This window comes from Lactuca serriola, chromosome 1 (assembly GCF_051521515.1).
Source record: "Lactuca serriola cultivar US96UC23 chromosome 1, Lser_US96UC23_V15, whole genome shotgun sequence".
In the NCBI taxonomy this organism is placed as follows: Eukaryota; Viridiplantae; Streptophyta; class Magnoliopsida; order Asterales; family Asteraceae; genus Lactuca; species Lactuca serriola.
Genome location: NC_136408.1, coordinates 86,515,817 through 86,537,637, shown reverse-complemented (window position 1 = coordinate 86,537,637; position 21,821 = coordinate 86,515,817). Strand labels below are relative to the sequence as shown.

General features: G+C 35.2%; 1 protein-coding gene across 1 annotated transcript; it reads right to left on the bottom strand.

The window, feature by feature from the left end:
• Positions 1-307: 307 nt before the first annotated feature.
• Positions 308-5,876, bottom strand: EMB2734 (ARM repeat superfamily protein). Its single transcript, XM_079032503.1, has 19 exons — positions 4,462-5,876; positions 4,007-4,315; positions 3,866-3,931; positions 3,601-3,765; positions 3,423-3,497; positions 3,191-3,342; positions 2,976-3,111; positions 2,818-2,887; positions 2,588-2,715; positions 2,428-2,484; positions 2,158-2,343; positions 1,962-2,054; positions 1,777-1,862; positions 1,620-1,686; positions 1,480-1,546; positions 1,254-1,390; positions 1,098-1,189; positions 914-980; positions 308-828 (listed from the first exon to the last, which is right to left on the bottom strand). Exons 1-19 carry the CDS (start codon positions 5,680-5,682, stop codon positions 664-666), a joined length of 3,339 nt encoding a protein of 1,112 aa, XP_078888629.1. The 5' UTR covers positions 5,683-5,876; the 3' UTR covers positions 308-663.
• Between the last annotated feature and the right edge of the window lie 15,945 nt (positions 5,877-21,821).

Genomic DNA, 21,821 nt, shown 5'->3' with positions numbered 1-21,821 from the left:
TTTTAGAAACTTGTATAAGCTTACAACCGTTACCACACTATTATATTAAAACACTAAGTTTTGTCAACTTAAACAAACATTTGCGTTTATATGTTAAAATTACTTTTCAAGATACAAATGTTTATATAAATTACAAGAAGTGTATATAGTGATTAAACTTAAATCTTATAAATATAATCCATCAAATCTCATAAATTATTAAAATTAAAAGGATTAACCACAACAAATGGCAACATACTTTCACTTCTTCCTATTTACCCATTTAACAATTTAAAACCATACAATGAAGAGGGAATGGACACAATGGTTGACAAAATAAAACAGCAAAGTAACATATCATAAAACGACCAAAACTGTTGTAAGAGTTGCTTTTCTCAAACAACTCCCACTATTCCTCGTACAATCACAAAAAACACCCCTTTTGTAGGGGTATATAACAATAGTACATGTGTACATCAACAACAATAAAGAAGTGAAACTCTAATATACAATTCTACTCTTCCTACACTACACTCGACCAAACAAACAACCCATCCGAGGTTGTTGCTTCTCACAAGAAAAAAAAATAGAACCTTATGGCAAAGAATATTATATATGTGCATCTCTTGAGCACATCATCATAAATATAAAAATATTATATTTATATGTGATAAAATAATTATGCTAAGATGAAAGGATCGATTGCAATGCAAGTTGTTGCTGTGGTTGCAAGGTTGACCACGTGGATGCCAACGTGGCAGGTGGTAATGTCTGTTGAAGCTGTCTCAGGAGATTAATTATCCGGCTTACAGTTTGCTCTGACGCAAGCTCTTTTCCACCACATAATATCTATATACACCAATAGTACCATAAAAAAATTATATTTTATTTATTAAAATTAAACTTTAATTCCGATTAAACTTAGGAAACTAACCTCAGCAAAAATCGAAACAATTTTAGGAAGATACTGATTATTGGGGCCTAATATTTCCACGTCAGACCTGTACAAAAAAAAAAAAAAAAAAAAAAAAAAAAAAAAAAGATAATGACAATTGAATTTAACCAAAACACATTACAAAACATAAAAGAATTTTTAAAAAAAAAATGTATTTAATTACCTTTCTACCATGGAACAAAGAAGGTCATGGACGACTTTAGCCTCGATAAGATCTCCTTTTATTGGCAAACAGCTTAACCATGCGGGTATAACCTAAACAATATTTTCTTTTATAAAAAAATATCTACAAAAATGAATTAAAAAAATAAAAAAATACCTGAGCTGAATCAATAGTGTCGCGATGAAACTGACATACTTTTCCTAAAGCAGAAACCGCATTATCGTATGCCATTATATTATCAGGCTGGAGGGCATTTGGGTGTCTTATTACAAAATTCAGCCTTGAAAGAACCTCTGAAAAAAGTCAATAAAAAAGTCAACAAGTCAATAAAAAGTCAAAATAGAATGGAAAGAATAGAGAGAATTTGCAAGATCTAATTTACCTCCAACGAGAGGTTTGATTACAGAGCCACCATGTTCTGCACACACGCCAAGTCCATATACAGCTGCCTGAAGAAAAAAAAAGTCAACAAGTCAACAAGGGTAAAATTGTAAATAAGAAATTATATACACAAAGTCTGACCTGCCGGATATCTGGATTCTCATCGTTGCATGCGTCAAGAAGGAAAGGGACATATGTATCATAATATCTGGTTTGTAATTAAAAGAATATTTTTTTTAAAAAATCAAAAGGTTAAAAAGGTAATTATGGTAAGTACTATGAAAGAGAGGTAATGTACTTTAAAGCTGCTTCGCGACACTGCTCTGCCACGTCATCAAAGATGCAAATAGCAATTCGTCTCTCTTCTGTTGTCTTATCCTTGCCCTTGAAAGCATTAAAAATAATAAATCTAATTGCTTTAAAAAAATGTATAATTGGAATAAAAAAAAATGAAATTTGGATTAAAATACTCAATATACTTACCCACATGGGCATTATATAAGATGATAACTCATCAAAGAAAGGTAAAAAGGAAGCTTTAAATGTTTTCACCAAAGTTCCCAAAATTTCACCAACCTGTTATAACAAAAAATAGTCAAAAAGATAAGGCTTATAAGATTCATGTCAATAGTAAAAAAAAAAAAAGTTATTTATTGGGAAAAAGGAAAAGTCAACAGACTTGGTCAAAGACTTCTTCTTCTTGCTCATTTTCTTCTTTAAGAAGCTCTCCTTCTTCTGCATCAAAATCTTCAGCATTTGTCCTTTCAGCTCTTTCTTTTTTTCTGCTTGAACTTGCTGTAATCACCTGTTTTATTTCATCAACAATGCTTCTCACTTGATTTTCATCTAAAACTTGTCCAGAAATCTGAAATAAAAAAAAATGTCAAAAATTGGAAAAATCATAAATCTAATGTGTAAACAAAATTAAGAAATTGATTATTGACCCAACCTGTAGACATTCATTCAAAGCATCCAACATATTTGCACAAATTTCTATATCAGGCTCCTGAAAAAAGAGTAAGTAAAGTTTGTGAAACTAGTCTATATAAAGTAGTTAAAAGGGTAAAAATGGAATTAATTTATATATAGTATAATAAAATAATAATCACCTTATGTAAAGCTTCAACTAAAGCTGGAACTATATAGTCAGAAAGTTGTTTTATATAAGATCCATCACGACCCTGTGCAAGCCCTTTCTCTATAGCTAATTTAGCAGACCTTAAAAGCTCAGGCATTGCTAAAAAAAATTTAAAAAAATAAAAAATAATAAGTATTTTTTTATTAAATTTGTAATGTTGAATGTGAACAGGATAGACAATAAACAATAAACAATAAAAACCTGAAACAGCTGCTTTTCGAACTTCTTCATGAAAGTAGAATTTGAGAAGGGGTACTAATGTAGGGGCAACCTGGTCAATTTACACATCAAGAACTCCATAAGGTAAAATAATAAGTAATAACGATTACAATTTATAAATATTATGAAAGATGACTAACTTGGTCAATCCATGGGTAAAAACCCTCTTTCAATTCATCTGCATAACAACATAACATATTGCAAGCTGTAGCTTTTTCCTCAAGGACACTAGTTTTTATTCCTATTCTTTTATCACCAAGTGTAATTGTCTCCATACTGCAGAATCATATGGAAAAAACCATAAAATATTAGTCATATGACATTACAAATTTGCTAGATTAATATAATTTGATACCTTTCATCATCAGATTCAATTTCATCATCTGAATCAGCAGATGTGATGATGACATCAGGTTTAAGTTGAGCTGATTGAAGCAATGGAGGCATAACTACACTCATATAAGGAAGAAAATCCTGTCCTAAACACTTGCATAATCTTGCCCATGCCTATTAAATATTAATATTAATATTAAATATATGATATATTGAATGTGTTTGTGTTGGAGAAAAATTTGAATAACATTTACTTGAAGCATGTAACTTGTGGTGGGGTCATCATTTTCCATTTGAGTTCCTTGTAGTGACATGAGAACTTCCATCACCTTGAAACCATTTTCAAGATTATTAGAAACTTTGAAATTACTAAATAGGAGTATTCAGTGGTGTGTATTTTATCATTTATGATGAAAAGTGTGAAAGGTTTACCTGTTTTGCATCATCTTTGAATTTTTCTTTTCCAACAGCCATTCCAACAAGACTAATGCATTCCATGGCTTTGGCTCGAAGCATGCGATTAGCTTTATCATTTGCATTTACTAATATGGCTTTTAAGTAGGGCATAACTGCATCATAGTACTTTTGGAAGTGTTCCTATTAAAAGCAACAAGCACCAGATGAGGGATTTGAAAAGTTTATAGATAAGGGTTGTAGTTATATTTCATTATTTTGATTATCTTGATTCTTGACTTACCTGTGATGAATCAGCAACTGATGCTAGAGCAGTTAAGGCCCCTTCTTGTACCATTTGCTTACCATTCTGCATAAGAAAGAAGAATGGACACTTTGTAAAGGAGTGAATAAAAGATATAATAAGGTGTCTGAATTCTGTTACCTGTAGTAGTACAAGCAATTTGCTCACTATTCCATCAAGGTAAGGCGTTAGAATATCAGGTGTGCAATTCTCACTGAAATTTAACACGGCTGAAGCAGCATGTGCCTGAACTCGAGGATTCTGGAAGTCATCCATGGCTGAAGCTAATGCTGGAAGAACACGTTGGTGGTACTGAACTTGCAAGTCCGGGCCTAAATCGGTAGACAACTGCCCAATTGCATTGATAGCAGACCATCTCACACGTGGGTGAGGATCTTGAAATGAGTTTAGAACCATTGTCACCACTTGTTCCAAGTTTTTGATCATCACCTACAGAAGTCAGAAAGAAAGTCAAACTTTATGGAAGTTGCTTTTGTTTTTAATAAACACAATATTAGAAAACAAGAGCATGTATAGGCATAGAGTTATATTGCATTAATGATCAGACTTGGACGGAGAATCTGTGAGCTGACTACCTTTGAGCATCCCTCAGCAATTTGTGCAAGAGCAACAAGAGCAGCATGATGTTTCTGCCACTCAGGCGCAGCCAAGTATGCAGGCAACTGTTCAGATGCAACAGGGACAATGGTATTCCCACCCAAAGCAATAGCCAACCGATCCAAACACTCCTGTCCAACACTATAATTACTAGACTCCCCAGCATCCTCATCCTCATTTTCAGCAGAATGCCAAGCAGGTTCATCCTCAATGTCGAGCAACATCTGCATCAAAATGGCAAACAACCTACTGATAAACTGTGGCAGCTTCCTCATCATCCCAGGTGCCCTTTCTCTCGCCTCTGCAAGTGTGATCACAAACTCAATTGCCAGGTGTCTAGTTCCTTCCTCCAGAGTCTCAGCTTCAGCAATCTGCAACATAGATCCCACCACCTCCACTAACTGCCTCCTCAAGAACCTCGGTTCTGTCCCAGCCAATTCAATCAACAACTCCAATGCCTCTTGAGCAGTAGCCTCTTGCCCTCCGTTCAATGCTTCTGTCAGCGTCCGCATCATTGCTGGAAGCAAATCCTGGAACCGATCTCTGTCGCCGGAACTAGACAAGCATTGGATAAAATTAATCACCGCACTCAAAGCAGCAATCCTCACATCTGAGCTCGCCGATGTAGTCAAACACTGCAGAAACACGCCATGAAGGTGCTTTATGTGTGGGACTAAAGTGTCCCCAACGTACTGCGACAACTGCGCAAAGATCAAAAACGCGGACTCCTGAAGCTTCGGCGAATCGGAGGAAACACACTGAAACATAAACGGCAAAAGCTCCGGCCAACCGTTTTCAGGCAGAATACTCGCACCTAATTCCGAAATCGTATCACATAGCTTCTTCATTATCGTCTTCGCTTCCTCATTCTGCACACAAGTCACCAGAACCGATTTAAGTGAAGCCTGAGTCGCCGGAGATAACATATTCCACATCAACGAATCATCCTGAGTCAACTGTTTCCGCAACAGAATTGCTGACATAGCACGAGCTTCCATGTGAGGAGATAGCTGTAGCAACTGAGCCAGTTTGAGAACGAGCGTGTTCGGATCCGTTTGTTTGCATAAATTGAATAGAAGCTCGGCTTGCGATCGCTGCTCATTCGATGAAGACATGAGATGAGAGATTAGAGTTTCAAAAGGCGCAGGATCCGCCCCAAGGATCGCTGCCAATTGTGCTTGCTGAACCTGAGGATCCATCGGCACAAAACAATCAGAACAAGAAACAGATAACGATGATGAGTGCCGACGGAGATCGGCGGTGGTTTATGCGTGAAAACACACACACAAACACACACTCTGTGTATTAATTTGAAGTGGCAATGATGATTGGAATGGGGGCGGGGGAGTTATCAGTTATTAGGGCAATGTGACAGATATAGCAGAAACATTTGAGACAAGAAAAGGAAGAATAATTTTTATACTCGAATATCAGAGGGAAAATGTGGGATGACGTAAGCAAAAAGACGTGGATCCATGGCCCAAGAAAGTGCTTTGTCTTTTGGGCTAAACCCGAAAAGATGTGGAATCCGATGGAATCAAAAAAATCAAATAATCAATTATCAATCTAAGAAATCAAACCTAATCTTTGAAAGATGGTTTTTCTTTTGGAAACATGATTTGCTTAAAGTTTAAATCTTTTTGAAGATACTTATGTTAAGATTTTATAATTTTAGTTTATTGTTGCATTCCACCATAAATCGTAAAAGGTGACACAACAAACATAAAGAAGTAAGGATCAATTTGTAGTTTCATATAGTAATAAATAATTTTTTTGTATCTTTCTTTAATCCACAAGATCAATATATTACTAACTCGTTGCTGTTATTTATGTTGATTACTCAAGATTTATAAATTAGTAATACGAACATTCACAATACAAGTTTTTTTAAAATGTTGATTTTTTATTATTTAAAACTTATAAATTTGTACGCTCTTGGTATTAGCTTTTTCAATCATTATGAAGGGTTTTTGGGCGTGTTTGGCAAAAGTAGCTGATAGCTGGAACCGGGTAGCGGTTAGCTGGTAGTGTGTAGCAGGTAGCTGGTAGCGGGAAGCTGTAGCTTTTATTTGTTATATGAATGTTTGACAAAAGTAGCTGGAAACTTTTGAAATATATAAAATTACATAAAAGGACAATTGATTAAAAATGAATAAATATATAAATATATTTTTAAGGGTAATTATGGAAATTGATTTCAAAAACTCTGGAGCGTTTTGTTAAACGCTACGTGAAGTAGCTTTTAGAATCGGAGCGTTTTGTTAAAACTAAAAGTTAAACGCTCGCACTGCCAAACGGAGCTTTTTGTTTAAATTAGAGCGTTTTATCAAAAGCAAGAAGCTCCCAAACGCTTCCAAAAGCTCCGTGCCAAACACGCCCTTTGTCTCTTTGAGGTTATTTGTTTTGACTCTTAATGATTCTATTTAGAAGCTAGCGTTGAATCTTTGACCGGGTGTTTAATTCGTCATATATATGTCTCTAATTTGGTCAACAACATTCAAATCAATCATATTTTACACAAATGGTGGATGGAAACTTGACACCCTTGCCTCTTTTGCCCTAATCTCGATTTCTCCTTCGTTTTTAAATGTTTTTCACAATTTGTATTTACAAACGGATTATAAAAAAATAAGTTTTAAAAATAAATTATGAAAAGACATATAAGCAGAACAAAAAGAAATGAAGAATGTTGTAAAAACAGAGAAAGCGAAATAAAAATAAAGTGAAAACACATAAAAAAATTAAAAAAGTTGTAATGGATCGAAAAAACGTATAGAAACTAAGTAAAAAATGGAATTGTACAAACAAATGTAAAAAAATAAAGGACCTTAGATAGTAAAAAAAAAGTTTAATAACTGTTATAAAATGATGGTCATAAAGACCAAATTAACTAAAAAAAACATACACAAAGTTTAGTGGATAAGGATGCATGGTGTCGTCTTCAATTTGTCAGAAAAAAAAAATTATCGATGTCGATGGTCCCGCGATTCCGAGGGGGGTGCAGGTTCGGAAGGCTCAGGTTGAGTGGGTTCACCAATTGTTTGAAACCATTGGCTAACGGCTAGATTTTTAAAAATAAAAAAAAAAGTAAAAAAATAAACAAAAAAGGAAAAAAAAACTTACATCCCATTTTAACACACTTAACCAAACTCAAAAAAATTGAGAGGGTTTGGAGAGTTCAAGAAGATGGCGTAACATCGTAATCTCAATGGTGTTTTTTTTTTCATTCTTTAACCGGGGATTTTATAGTCTAAAAGAAAGTTGAAGGATAAGGCAAAGCAGGAAGTCATTTATCCTATTTGTTGAAAATCTTGGAATTTATCGGAGAGGGTACAGAAGGTCTTTGACCTAGTAGGATGAACGTGCTTTTAGGGTTTTGGGGATATTTAAGGTGCATTAACTCCAAGGGTTTGTCATTTATCAACCTAGATTAACCAAAAACATCCCTTAAGAGAAACCCTAGACTCCTTTGAGTGTTGTAAGCTTATCATCTCTCCTTGAACCACTTTTGGTGCTCGTTTAAGGTGTTTTGGTGAATGAATAAAGAAAATAGCTACTTGGAATTTTAGAGCTTGAAGATCCTTGCATTCTCCATACTTATAGAACTTTGTAAGTTGCAAATATCCTTGCTTTATTACAATTTACTTTGGATCTAAGAGCATTTAGAGTTTTAGTCAAAGTATTTGGTGTTTTGGTCCCTTCGATAGTTTTATCTTTGGAGTTTGGACAACTCCATGGTATTTGAGTAATGTTTTACTTCATATCTGACGTGTTGGTGGAGTGGATAGTGCAATCAAGGGCTCTATTTACTCCATGTAGAGAGAAAAATGCAATTTTAACACCCGTTTTCCTGAATGAATCAAATTATGGTTTCAAGGAGTTAAAAGGTTGGATTTTAGAAGAAAATGAGTCTCACGACGTGAGACATAGAGGCTCACGATGTGAGATGGGTTTATATGAAAACTTTTGTTTGGGACTGGTCTCACGACGTAAGACATAGAGGCTCACGACGTAAGAATTGGTGCGGCCCAAGGCCATTATCTTTTAGGGTTTCCTTCGTATTTAAGCACCTCTAAACCTATTTTAGGGTTCAATACTAGCCTCCAAACTCTATTGCACCTCAGAAAACCTTAGCCTTCATCTTTTGCTTGATTCTTGGTCATTTTAGATTATTTCTTGGTTTGAAGAAGAATATGATCTTTTGAAGAAGCTTGTAAGGAATCAACATCATCATCACCTCACATTGCTTCTGGATCCTTGTAAGTGTCAAAACTTCCACCTTTATTGTTATTTGTGGCTAGATCTAAGTTTTATCCCACTTTTCTCCTTGGTTGAGCAAGTTTGAATGAATGGAAACCATAAAGTTGGCAACTTTATGGGTTATAAGGTCTTTAGAGTGTCATGAAGTTCAGGTCTAGTGAATGGTTGGGTTTTGGAACCTTGCATGAAAGTCGTGAGTTCGAATCGGATCGAGTGAGCTGTCATGAAGTAACCAAGGGTTAGTCACGACGTGAGGATGGATAGTTGACATTATGAGATGTTGACTTTTGACCTAGGTTGACTTTTAGTCAGAATTTATTTTTAGAAGGTAGACTTATGGTTTACCTTGTGTGGATTGATATGAGGTGTTAAGCACCCATCATTTGGCAATAGAGCAGTTAGATGTGGTCGACGCAGTATTGAGCGGAGTGTTAGTCAGCTTTATGATTTGGGTGAGTCTCCCCACTATACCCGTGGGTCGAAGGCACCAATGTTGGCCCACTAGGATATGTTATGTAGGAAGACCAGGTGGTGACACCTGGCAATTACATGAAAGACCTGGATCCGGCTCCTGGAAATTATATGCAAGACAATGGTCTGGACCTTGGTAGTTATATGTAGTATGCTAGTTGTATTTGTGATACTTGAATGGAAGACCAGGAGGTGGCTCTTGGCACTTGCCTGTAAGACACATGGTTTTGGCCCCCATCCTGGCAAGGAAAGACCATGATACGACTCGTGGAATAATGACAATACGATGATTGGCACATAACAATCTCTATTGTATGTAAGGTATGTGATATCTTGAGGGAACTCACTAAGATTTGTGCTTACAGTTTCATATTTATGGTTTCAGGTATTTCTGATTCGAAAGAGAAGGGCTCGACATGACTGCACAACATACCCCAAAGTTTTCCGCACTGGTAATTAATGATATTACTCTGATATTTAAATAATATATTCACTTTGATTGGTTTTGGAATAACTCATTTGTATGATTTATTGTTTTGAAAATGAAATTTTACTAAGAATTTTTGGGATGTTACATGTTGGTATCAGAGTCTTGTACCCTCCAAACAATTAATCTTCCCAGGAAATGATCAAAATCTCGCAATTAATTACGAAAATGTCATATTATCTCACAAGATTTTGACGATAAATAAAATCAAAACCTGACCATTATTTTTTCAATCTAAAGGCCAAAAATTGTCCTTAAGAATCATATTATTTTTTGAGTTCCTACTTGATCATATATATATATATATATATATATATATATATAGAGAGAGAGAGAGAGAGAGAGGTGGGTTCAATTGAGAAAATAAAAAAGGTTGAGAATGGGGGAATCATTCTCAGCCACTCATTTTATTCAAGCATAAAAAAACACGGTGACAAACTTGTAAATATGAGAACAACCTTCAATCTCAAATACGTATCTGTAGTTCAAACCCATTCATCGTTCATCATCCAAATTTCTTCTCCAACTTTCAACAATCATTCAGATTTCTTCAATTAAACCATCATCAACATCATCCAGTGCTAATCAATCATCGATTTTCGTCAATAATCAACACAATTCAACAGTTAACAACAAAAATCCGTTTTTGGTTCTTTTAATTCAACCTTCAATTGTGCTTGAATACGATCAGATCTTCAACATCTATGATTAATTATATTCTCAGCGTTATTAGATCAACATCATCGATAATCAACAAAAATGCACTTCATATCATTCATTCAACATCGATTATCAAATAAAACTTGAAAACTGAGGTTAGAAAAATATCAAATCGTTTTTTTTTTGAAAAATTTAATATAATTCTCTATCAATCTACTCTTTTGTAAGATTTAAATGGTCAAAATATCATGTTTTTAACATTTTTTAAAAAAGTTAAATTGTATGCACTCCAACTGTTTGATGAAATGCATGAACTAAATTACCACGTTATATTCATATATGAATATGTTTTCTCAGTATATGATTATTAAAACAAAAAAACAAATATGCAAGTTTGTATGTTATTTATATGTGAATAACATATAAAAATTATATATATTTGTGAAAATACCTTGTAATATTCATATGTGAATATATTGTGTAATATTCATAAGTGAATATATCATCTAATATTCACAAATGAATATACTATGTAATATTCACATGTGATATACCATGTAATACTATGTAATATTCAAATATGAAAATATTATCTAATATTCATAAATGAATATACCATCTAATATTCACAAGTGAATATACTATGTAATATTCATATATTAATGATACTTAAATTGTAAAAAAAAAAATCAATTATAGTTTTTATTCATAACTGAATAACGAATGTATTGTAGTAAAACATGATTTATTTTTATTCACTTATGAATAACGATAGCTGAAAATATAAAAAAAATAAATTTTTTATTTTATCTTAAAACTATATCAATATGGATGTCTATTTGTAGAGAATAAAAAATCATAAATTTTGGTATATTTAAAATCATTTTTTGATAAAAATAGCTTATAAAAATTATAAAAAAACGAAAAAAACTATGTTTTTGTATATATTAAGGTAATGATTAGCATAGTTTAAGGAAATATGTTATGTTGGAAAACACATGTGCATTCGTTTCTCATTTCCGCCGGTACAATGGAGGATTTTGCAGCAAAAATAAATGATTGACTGAGAATGATTCCACCATTCTCAACCTTTTTTTTTTCTAAATTGAACTCTCCCCTATATATATATATATATATATATATATATATATATATATATATATATATATATATATATATATATATATATATTAAATAATTATAAAAAATATATCAATTCGTGGTTTTAATCCGTCCCAAAATTATAGTCAATGTTTCCTTTTTGGTTTGTCCCAAAATAATAATCATTTCTAAAAATAAATAACATTTTCACCAAAATACTCTCTCATTATTACTTAACCAACTAAACATTTAATGAAACATTAAATGTAAAGTAAAAACAAACTATCATTTTATTAAATAAAGTTAGTGGTAATTAATGTTTTTTTTTTAATCTGTGTGTTTTTTGTCTGTAGACAATAATATTGGAACGGAGGGAGTATATTTCTTTTTGGAAACCGAACGAATAATTTATTTTGGCAACGACATAACAGGAATTTGAGACAATGATTCTGAGAGGCAACGTTGAATAACTAGAAATGGACAAATTGGGCACCTTTAATTTCAGATATTGGGACATGATGGTCAAAATTATTTATGATGATGTATAAAGAAAAAAAATACATGCATTATTGAGAGCACCCTGTCTACTTTTTCAACCAATCTTAATCTTTAATTCTTTATATTCTGATATAAGAAAACCTTAAAATTTTATAGTATGATTGCAAAATTGTTCGAAATAATTCTAATAAGTTACTTATACGTTACGGCAGTGTCCTTATAATTACAAAATAAGGATTTATAAAAGTTATGTTTTTCTAACATTTCAATAAGGATTTATAAAGATTATGTTTTTCTAACATTTCAAGGTTTTTTTGTTTTAGTTTTAATTTTTTAATATGGACGCAAACTGAAAGCAAAGTAGAGGAGGTAGAACGATATTCTATAGAACTTTCTCTCTTTCTTTTTCTCTCTTATGAGAGAGAGAGGTGTTTTCCAGAGATAAGAATTACAAAACAATCGAATATGAAAAGTATGATTCTAAAAACACTGAAAAACTAGGCATATAATGATAAAGCAATTAGTTTAGTTAATTTTGGTGGGAAAGTCACGTATATTGGGAACATACATGTATGATTGATTTAATAATGCTAAACGAATATATTTATCGTTGGGGCTCTACCTATTGGCAATTGTTGGAAACTGACAGGGGATATGTCCCTTGAAACCTTGTCAAGGGCACTCCACTCGGCCCCAATGCTTTTAAGATAAAACCACTTTATTCGAGTGTGCATTTTGCACCTTCCATTTTGAATGATGTCAGTAGAAATCTAGTTTGGGTGGATTTTGTCGAAATTTATGGTGGATTTAGATCGGGTTCTAATCTATCTTCAAACCGTTTTGATCCGATTTTGGGTGGATTTGACTAAATTTTGGGGTGGATTTGGATTTTAATTTTGACAAATTCGATTTGTAATTCGGGGTCAAATCTGGTTAGGGTCAAAGGATATAGATCTTGTCCTAATCACATGGATTGGATTAATCCAATACATATTTGCAAAATTTGGTGTAACATCCTGTTTTTGTCGTTTCTTACTTCAGGGTCATGGTTACGGATCCAAAGTTTAGTCCTTGTGGAAGAAGGTCATGATGGTTAAAAGATTTAATCCGTGTTTTGGGACGAAGGGTAGAAAGGAAAAGGTCATAGGCCGAGTTCTCGCATGATATATAGATTTTTGTTCGAGAAGTTTTTAGTCCAAGATATTTAGATAATATTGTGGGACTCTTCAGTACCTTTACATGGATGTAAAGATCATCGAAAACGGAGTTGGAACGAAGAAGTTATGACCGTTAAAAGTTAGGAGGGTTTTGGGTTTAGCCTAGTACGTTGGGCGTGCATGGTATACGATGGGCGTACTAGGCAAGGATGACCGTGAAGAATCAACCTAGTATGTTGGACGTACCAGGAGTACGCTGGGCGTACGCGATCAAAACTCAAACCCTAGTTTCGGGGTTTTGAGCCCTATTTAAGCTCCTTAACTTTCCCAAAACCTTTCGATTCTCAGCCTTCACCTCTCTAACTTCCTCCCTTGAAACCTTAACCCTAGGGTTTTCAACCCACAATAAATAAGTTTATTAACTTTATCAAACCAAACAAACCCGATTACCATTCCCGTTATCCTCACTTTACGTCCCTAAAACATCTAACACAAGGGACCTAGTCTAAGGGACTTTCATCGGGGTGACAACACATGCTTCGGGGGTTCCTCAGCAATTCATGTCAAATAAGGCAACCATGTGGGGGATGGAGTACTGTTGGTGAGCACACAGTTCAAATAAACACCTACAGGTTGCGAGCCTGCTAGCGTTCCACTGGACTGTCTAGAATGGTCCGTAGTCGTCATTTATACTCCGCTAGATGAGTGAATCATCAATAACATCTATATCGAGGCCTATCATTATTTTATTTGGTCACACAACAACTACTACATCTACCCATGTTTTACCCAGCACATTTTATAGATATAAAATACATATACAATTTAAATCATTTAAAACGTATATAAAAATATTACACCTAGCATAGACAGCAAGTATTCAGACAATATGCACACATAGCACGTAATTTATATTAAATACCCCATATCTATGTGTAAGATGAAAGGACCACGCACTCACTTGATAAGGTGGTGACTCGGTACTCGGACAACGCTCCGTTTACTTTAAAATAATTTCCTTCGACGAAACCTAGTATTATTACCACTAGAATTTAGTATATTATTCGTCAAGACTAATTAATAGTCTAGTTATTATTACTATTATATAAGTGTTAAACAATACTTATATAACCCATAATAATAATAGTCCAAGTACTTATTATAAGTTCCTAATAACGTTACTATAATTAAATAAAAGTTGTATTAAAAATAGCGTAGGCGTAGCTCACTTACAGCGGGTTTTATAGAAAACCGGACTTTGCTTGGAGCAACATTCCCGAGCCGAAAAGCTCTTCTTCTCGGAGCCTTCGGGCACTCCGGGGCTTCCGCCTCGTGCTAGGGAGGTTCCTAGGCTTTTCGGGGGGTTTCGGGGCTAGAGAGAGGTTCTAGAGAGAGTAAAGAGAAGAAAGAATGGGAAAGGTGTGAAAAAAATGAGGGTGTGAGAGGTTCTATTTATAGGGTGAAAAATGGCTAAACTTGGTGCCACATGTCACCATCTAGTGGAAAGACTTGGGGAGAAAGCAATGGCCAAGACTGTGCCACATCACCCATTTTCGCACAGCACACTTCCGACTTCTAAAATCCGTAACTTTCACATACGACCTCCGTTTTTGACGTTATTTATATCCACGCGTAGGTAAAAATAATATCTACAATTTTCATTTTGACTCCGTCGGCTAATTCTCGACTGATCTTAAATTTAACAGTACGAGGAGATTATACTGTTAAATGTCCGCGTAAAATTCATAACTTCTACATACTGACTCTTCTTTCGTCTGTCTTTTTACCGTTGAGTTCCTATTAATGAGATTTTCAATTCTCATTTAGGTTGCGTAGGCCAAAAACCGCTCGATCTAAAATTCGAGTTTCGGGTTGTGCACTGCTAAGCCAAATCTTAGAAAATTCATAACTTCCTCATACGAAGTCAGATTTGGGCGTTCTTTTTTTGTATGTTCTCGGTTTAATGTATACTACAACCTTTGTTTAGATTTCTAAGGCTAAAAAGTCCTCCATCGTAAATTCACTATTTACGTCTCCCGGTGTCGTGTCGGTTTTGCCGTAAAACTTCGACGGACCATAACTTCTTCGTTATAACTCGGATTTCAACGTTCTTTATATGTACGAAACCCTTGAGACGTATTCTACAACTTGGTTAAGATTATTTATTCTAAATAATATTTTGTAAAAAAATCATTTTCGACCCCTATTATCTCTAAATTGACTAGCCTGGATCTACGGGCGTTACAAGATCCAAACCTTGTTCACCTTGATCTTTCTTTTTTAGGTATAAAGCTTGAATCTTGATGATGCATTTGTTATATCTAGCTAGTTGTGGGTGGGTGTTATGAGCTTTTGGTTACTTTAGTGCATAAAGTTTAGATCTTGAAAGTTTGTGACCTTGTTATGAATAAAGTTTGAAACTTTATCCATCTAAACATCACAATGATTGAGATATGAAGGTTGGAGCCATGGACTTAATGGATTAAGTTGAAAGAGATGCACTTTTGGTCCCTTTAAGACATAAAAACTAGATCTTGGTTGTTTGTGTCACAACTAGCCTTTTTGGCTAGGAAATTTCATCATCAAGTAAGCAAGGACTATTATGAGACTTGTGCTAACACACCTAAGTGTTCAATATGAGTTCCTAAGGAGCCATATAGTGTTAGAATGCAAATCTCTCCAAATATAGTGAATCTCTTCCAAATCTCTCCAAGTATAGTGAATCTCTCCCAAATCTCTCCAAGTATAGTAAATCTCTCCCAAATCTTCCTAAGTATGCGAAATCTCTCCAAGTATAGTGAATCTCTCCGAAATCTCCCTAAGTATGTGAAATCTCTCCAAGGATAGTGAATCTCTCCCAAATCTTTCCAAGTATGTGAAATCTCTCCCAAATCTCCCTAAGTATGCGAAATCTCTCCAAGTATAGTGAATCTCTCCCAAATCTCTCCAAGAATGTGAAATTTCTCCCAAATTTCTCCCAAGTATGTGAAATCTCTCCATGTATCTCAAATCTCCTTATGTATCTCAAATCTCCTTAAGTACCTTCCTCAGTTGAAAACAACTTAAAAATCGGAAGAGGAAACCCCACGAGGACCCTCTTGGTCCGGAACCCTCTTAGTCCGGAATGCCTCCTAAGGAACCAAGAGGACTTGCTTCTTCGGAACCTATGAAGTGACTCTGAAAGGTGCAAGTTCCGGAATGCTTAGCTTAAGCCCGACTTCGGAATTGCCTAGCCAAGCTTTGCATCCTCGGTTCGGACCGGCCAATTTCGCACCTGACTCCGGAACTTGAGAAATCCCTTCGGAACTCGTCCAGCGCCTCCGGAACCTTCTTGCCAACTACTTCGGACCCTCGCATACCTAAAGCTCCACTCCGGAAGTTGTGATATAGCTTCGGAATTCGCGCAATGGCTTCGGATTTCACCTTTTAGCTCCAGATTTTGGTCATTTTTGGACTTTTTCACCATTTAAAGGTATTTTGAGGTCAGGAATCCCACCGAACTCATGTTTTTCTTAACTGAGACCCCTAAAACCTCTATTTTATGCCAAATTTAATTATTTAAATCATATTTTCATAAAATAAATGTTTGGGATTTAGGAAGATCTTATCCTAAATCAAGATAAGGACAAAGAGGTTGACTTTGTGATTTGATGAAATTTACATTTCCCATGCAAATCACAGTATCGCATGCTTTACCCACCAAATATTCATGCATAGACCAGCAGATCCCCATGCACCAAAGATTCCTTCCTTTTTCTTATACTTTTAAGCAACGACAGTAGAAGAAAGATTGGCCTTTCCATTTCCCCTCACTCCTCTCATCTTCTCTCACATACTCATCTCCAAAGCAAGAACAAAGAATCTTGCTGAAAGAAAGTTTCTCAACTTCTTCTTGAGAAATTGTAAGGTAAATTCCTCCACTCATCTAATATTTTATAATATTTCAAGATGATCCATATTATTTTATTCATAATAATATGTGATAATCACCTTAAAGAAAACATTTTCCCCAGAGAAGTTCCTCATCCCAGCCAAGAGTTTAAGCTTGAGATCTTCACTCCATAACTCCAAACAACTCCTCAACTAACTCAAGGTGAGCTTCATACCCCTACCTTTTTCAATGTTTTAACATTTTTGGGGGAGAGTACAAGTCACATCTTGCCTAAATTCTTAAATGATTGCATGTATACGTATGTTTGTATATGTGTGTGAAATATTATTAAATTATTATTTTAGTAATATACTCATGAACGTAAGATTTCACAACTTCATAAAGAACAGAGAATACTTTGGGTACAAAAGAGCCTCCCAAAAATTGGGTGTGTCCAACTTAACATCTTTATCTATGCTTTCATGTCTAGAGATAAAAGTTATAAAAAGAGATCTTGATAAGTAGACACCATTTCTAGTAATTTTCGAAAATGGAAACTTTGTGACTATTTGCAAACTATTAGGGGGTATTTAATAAATATTCAATATAAAATTTTGCGTCAAGAAAATATACAAATAGAGCCTTTATGACAGAAATATTTACATGTCATAAGCTGCTGTCGTAAAACCTCTAAGAACATAAGTAATGTTCTATATGTCACAAAACAGAAAATGTGTGTCATAACCGACCGTTATAATTTATATAAATTATAACTTGACACTTTTTCTCTTGACTAAAATGACACATTTTCAATAAACGAAAAGGAACGAACACAAGCACCCAGTTAACGAGCACAATCAACGATATGGAACGAGAACGATATTTCTATTCAATGATTACGAATTTCATTATTTATCTAACAAATAATGAATCTCTAATGATTGCTCAAAAAGTTGTTAATATTCTAGTTAGACAAATCTCAAAAGTACCTAAATATAAAAATATTAGTGTACGTCTAAGTCCTGTAAGGAGTTATAGTCAGAGTCTCCTGGAGGGAGAGCGAGAATTTGTGTATAGATCTATACGGGGTTGACACCCCGCACCTTTGTTGTTCGCTACAGCTAGACAAACCAGTCTAGGGTGACAAATGTCTTTTCCAAACCGAGGGCGCCTGAGAAACGCCAAAACAGGCACTCCGTCAGATTAGTATGGTTATAACGACTCACTAGAATATGTTATATTAACTAGAATTTTATGTAAGGAAAACCTCATAAATAAATTTGGCACGTTGTGTTGAATGTCCTATACGTAATAGGTGATGGTCCACATTTGTTGCGTCGACTGTCCTTTTTCACCGTGTAAAATGTCCACAATTGCCATGTGGATTCTTTCTCCTAACAAGTATAGAGTCGTAATACTGCTATTTTCACAAATTAAAAAGCTTAGGACTCTATGGAAAATGTTTGTAAACGATTTTGAAAACGATAAACTAAACCACACATATACATAGTTGGAACTAGAACTTACGAATATTTTATAGCAGAAAATATAGGATTTTCTTGAGAAAACGATTTTCTATGATTTCGATAACGATAAACTAGAACGCACACTCAATTTTACTCGATAAGAGGAACAAGATTTTCAACCATATTTTCCTTTCGAAAATAAGGGATTTTTATTGAAACGGTTGACTATTACTATTCAAAAGAACAATTCTCATACACAGCTCGTTTTTACGAATCACACTACTTTTCAAAATCACTCCTTATAAGGATGAAAAAAAGTGATGACATACGCACATATATCCATGATTTTCAAGGCAAGACTCCAAACGATTACATAGAAAATATTGGATTTTCTAAAAGTACATTGAGAACGATTCTAAACAAGTGTAAATGATTTTATACAAAAATGCTTATGAACTCACCAACTTTTTAGTTGACACTTTTCAAAACGACTTGTATTCTAAGGGATCTAGTAAGCAGGTAACAAGGGACGCGGATGCAGGACTATTTAACTGTAGTTTGAAGTTTTCTACTTATGTATCTTTTGTGTAACTCGAAGAACAAATACAATATGTAAACTATGTAAGTTTGTTATCTCAATGTATGATGTTTGGATTGCTTTGTTTCATTTATATTCAATTGTTATGATACTGCATAATGAAGTCACCTGCCTCCGGACGTTTCTGCCGTCTGGTCCGGGGATGTGACAGATTGGTATCAGAGCATTGTTTATAGTGAACTAGTATATCTAGCCATACGAGATATACAACTATAAATACAATGGGACTAAAATAAACTCTGCCTAAAAGTATACTTTAAGAAGATAAGTATTTTATAAAAGTATACAAGATTACTAACCCAATATCATAACGATAAGAAACCAAGAGTAACTAAAGGTTGAACACAAATAATTGAAAAACAGAAAACATGAAACGACGCCGCTGGCCCTCAAGAAGGGTTGAATACCTGTCTACTGGCTTCATGAGAATACAAGTGATTTTGAAAAGTGTCAACAATTAAGTTGGTGAGTTCATAAGCATTTTTGTGTGAGAAGGATTTGTAACGTTTTCATGTAAAATGATTTGTATACTTCTAGAAAATCCGATATTTTCTTTAATATGAACTGTAGATGTATGTATTTCATTTGTATCTTTTCCTTGTAAAATGATAATGTATGTTTCTAGAAAATCCAATATTTTCTTAAATGTGAAATGTAGTCTTAAACCCTAAGACAAAAAATGTGTAAGTATTGATGTACTGAAACAATAGTATGTAGTTATATCTTTTTATAAAACTAATCAAAGTGTAAGTTACTCCGTAAACCAAATCGTTTTGTCAATCCGTGTGTGAGTTATTATAACCATTCTTAATATGACTGATATGCCTGAACGACGTTCTTCAGGCGTCAGAATCGGTAGACTTTTGCCACCCTAACTTGTTGGTCTAACTGTAGCAAACAACTGAGGTGTGGGGTTGTTAATCTCGTATAGATCTATACATAACTATCTCGATCTCCCTCAATGAGACTCTGGCTATAATGCAGGACTTAAGGTGTACGCTAGGTAGGTACGATAAAGAGAATTTCCCACAAGAGCATCAACATATTCACGGGAACTATGACTCCTTTTTCTTGTAAAATGAAATAATTATACCTTTGAATAATTATCTTGTGTGTTTGTTGAGACTATTTATATACTCTATTTTTATAAATATAAAATTGTTATCTTGTCTAGTGTCAAAATATGAAATCAAAACATAATATTTTGGGTTGAAACCCACCAAAATAATGAATGACTATAATGTAACCATATTTTCTAGAAAGACTATCTTTTAGTAAAAGTTTCCAAAAATCATGTAGTTTTACAAATCATAATTTTTCTATGATTTTATAACATAGAATATGTTTGTTTAGTTAGTTTTGTAGTTCACACTAATATATATCACATATAGTTATACAAAAACTAGTATTAACCATATATTATGCAAATAATATCTTATATTTAACATAAAGACGAAAACATGTAATTATTCGAGGGGCCCAGGCTGAGGCTGTGCAGCCTGAGAGCCAGAAGAGGGAACGAGTTGTCGGGCTGGTATTGGAGTTTGTTACCGATAGTCGGGGGCTTATGACATTTCAGGGTCGGATTTGGGTACCGTCCGTGGGGGGGATGCGTACCATTTTGATGGAGGAGGCTCATCGATCGAAATTCTCGATCCATCCCGGGGCTACTAAGATGTTTTTGGACCTGAAAAAGGATTATTGGTGACCCTGTATGAAGAGGGATGTCGCATGGTTTGTAGAGAGATGTTTGACCTGTCGCAGGGTTAAGGCCGAGCATCAGCGTCCACATGGTAAGTTGCAGCCATTAGAGATTCCCGAGTGGAAATGGGAACAGATTACCATGGACTTCATCACCAAATTGCCAAGAACCGCGAGGGGTGTCGATGCAATTTGGGTGATTGTGGATAAGTTGACAAAGAGTGCTCATTTCCTGGCCATCAGTGAGAGCTCTTCCACGGAGAAGTTGGCGGAGATGTACGTGAGAGAGGTCGTATCACGGCATGGAGTGCCGATTTCGATTGTTTCAGATCGAGATGTACGTTTCACTTCCAGATTCTAGAAGAAGTTTCATGAGGAATTGGGAACGAAACTGCATTTTAGTACTGCGTACCACCCCCAGACCGACGGGCAGAGTGAGCGGACGATTCAGACGCTCGAGGACATGCTCCGAGCATGTGTGTTGGATTTCGGCGGAAGTTGGGACACGTTTTTGCCCTTGGCGGAGTTCTCCTACAACAGCAGCCATCATTCGAGCATTGGCATGCCGCCCTTTGAGCTGTTGTATGGGAGGAGGTGTCGGACCCCTATCTGCTGGGGAGAAGTAGGGCAGCACGTGATGGGTAGTACCGGGATCGTGCTTCAGATAACAGAGCAGATCCAGCAAGTCAGACATAGGTTGTTAACCGCTCAGAGTTGTCAGAAAATTTATGTGGACAGACGCCGGTCCGAGCTTGAGTTTCAGGTCGGCGACTTTGTGCTCCTGAAGGTCTCTCCTTGGAAAGGAGTGATTCGATTCAGGAAGAGGGGCAAGTTGGGGCCCCGATATATTGGTCCTTTCACGTTGGTCGCGAGGGTAGGCAGTGTAGCCTATCGTTTGGAGTTGGCAGCAGAGTTGGGTCAGATTCACAACACTTTCCACGTGTCGCAGTTGCGAAAGTGCGTAGCCGACGAGTCGGCAGTAGTGCCACTAGAAGATATTCAGGTGGATGCGAGCCTGAATTACACTGAGAGACCAGTGGCGATCAGAGATCGTAAGATCAAGGTCCT

Coding starts and splice junctions, on each gene's coding strand:
- EMB2734 (XM_079032503.1), bottom strand. CDS start 5,682: ATGGATCCTCAGGTTCAGCAAGCACAATTGGCAGCGATCCTTGGGGCG. Junction 2,055..2,157: donor AAGAAGAAGTCTTTGACCAA/GTCTGTTGACTT, acceptor TTGTTATAACAG/GTTGGTGAAATTTTGGGAAC. Junction 829..913: donor TTGTTTCGATTTTTGCTGAG/GTTAGTTTCCTA, acceptor TGGTGTATATAG/ATATTATGTGGTGGAAAAGA.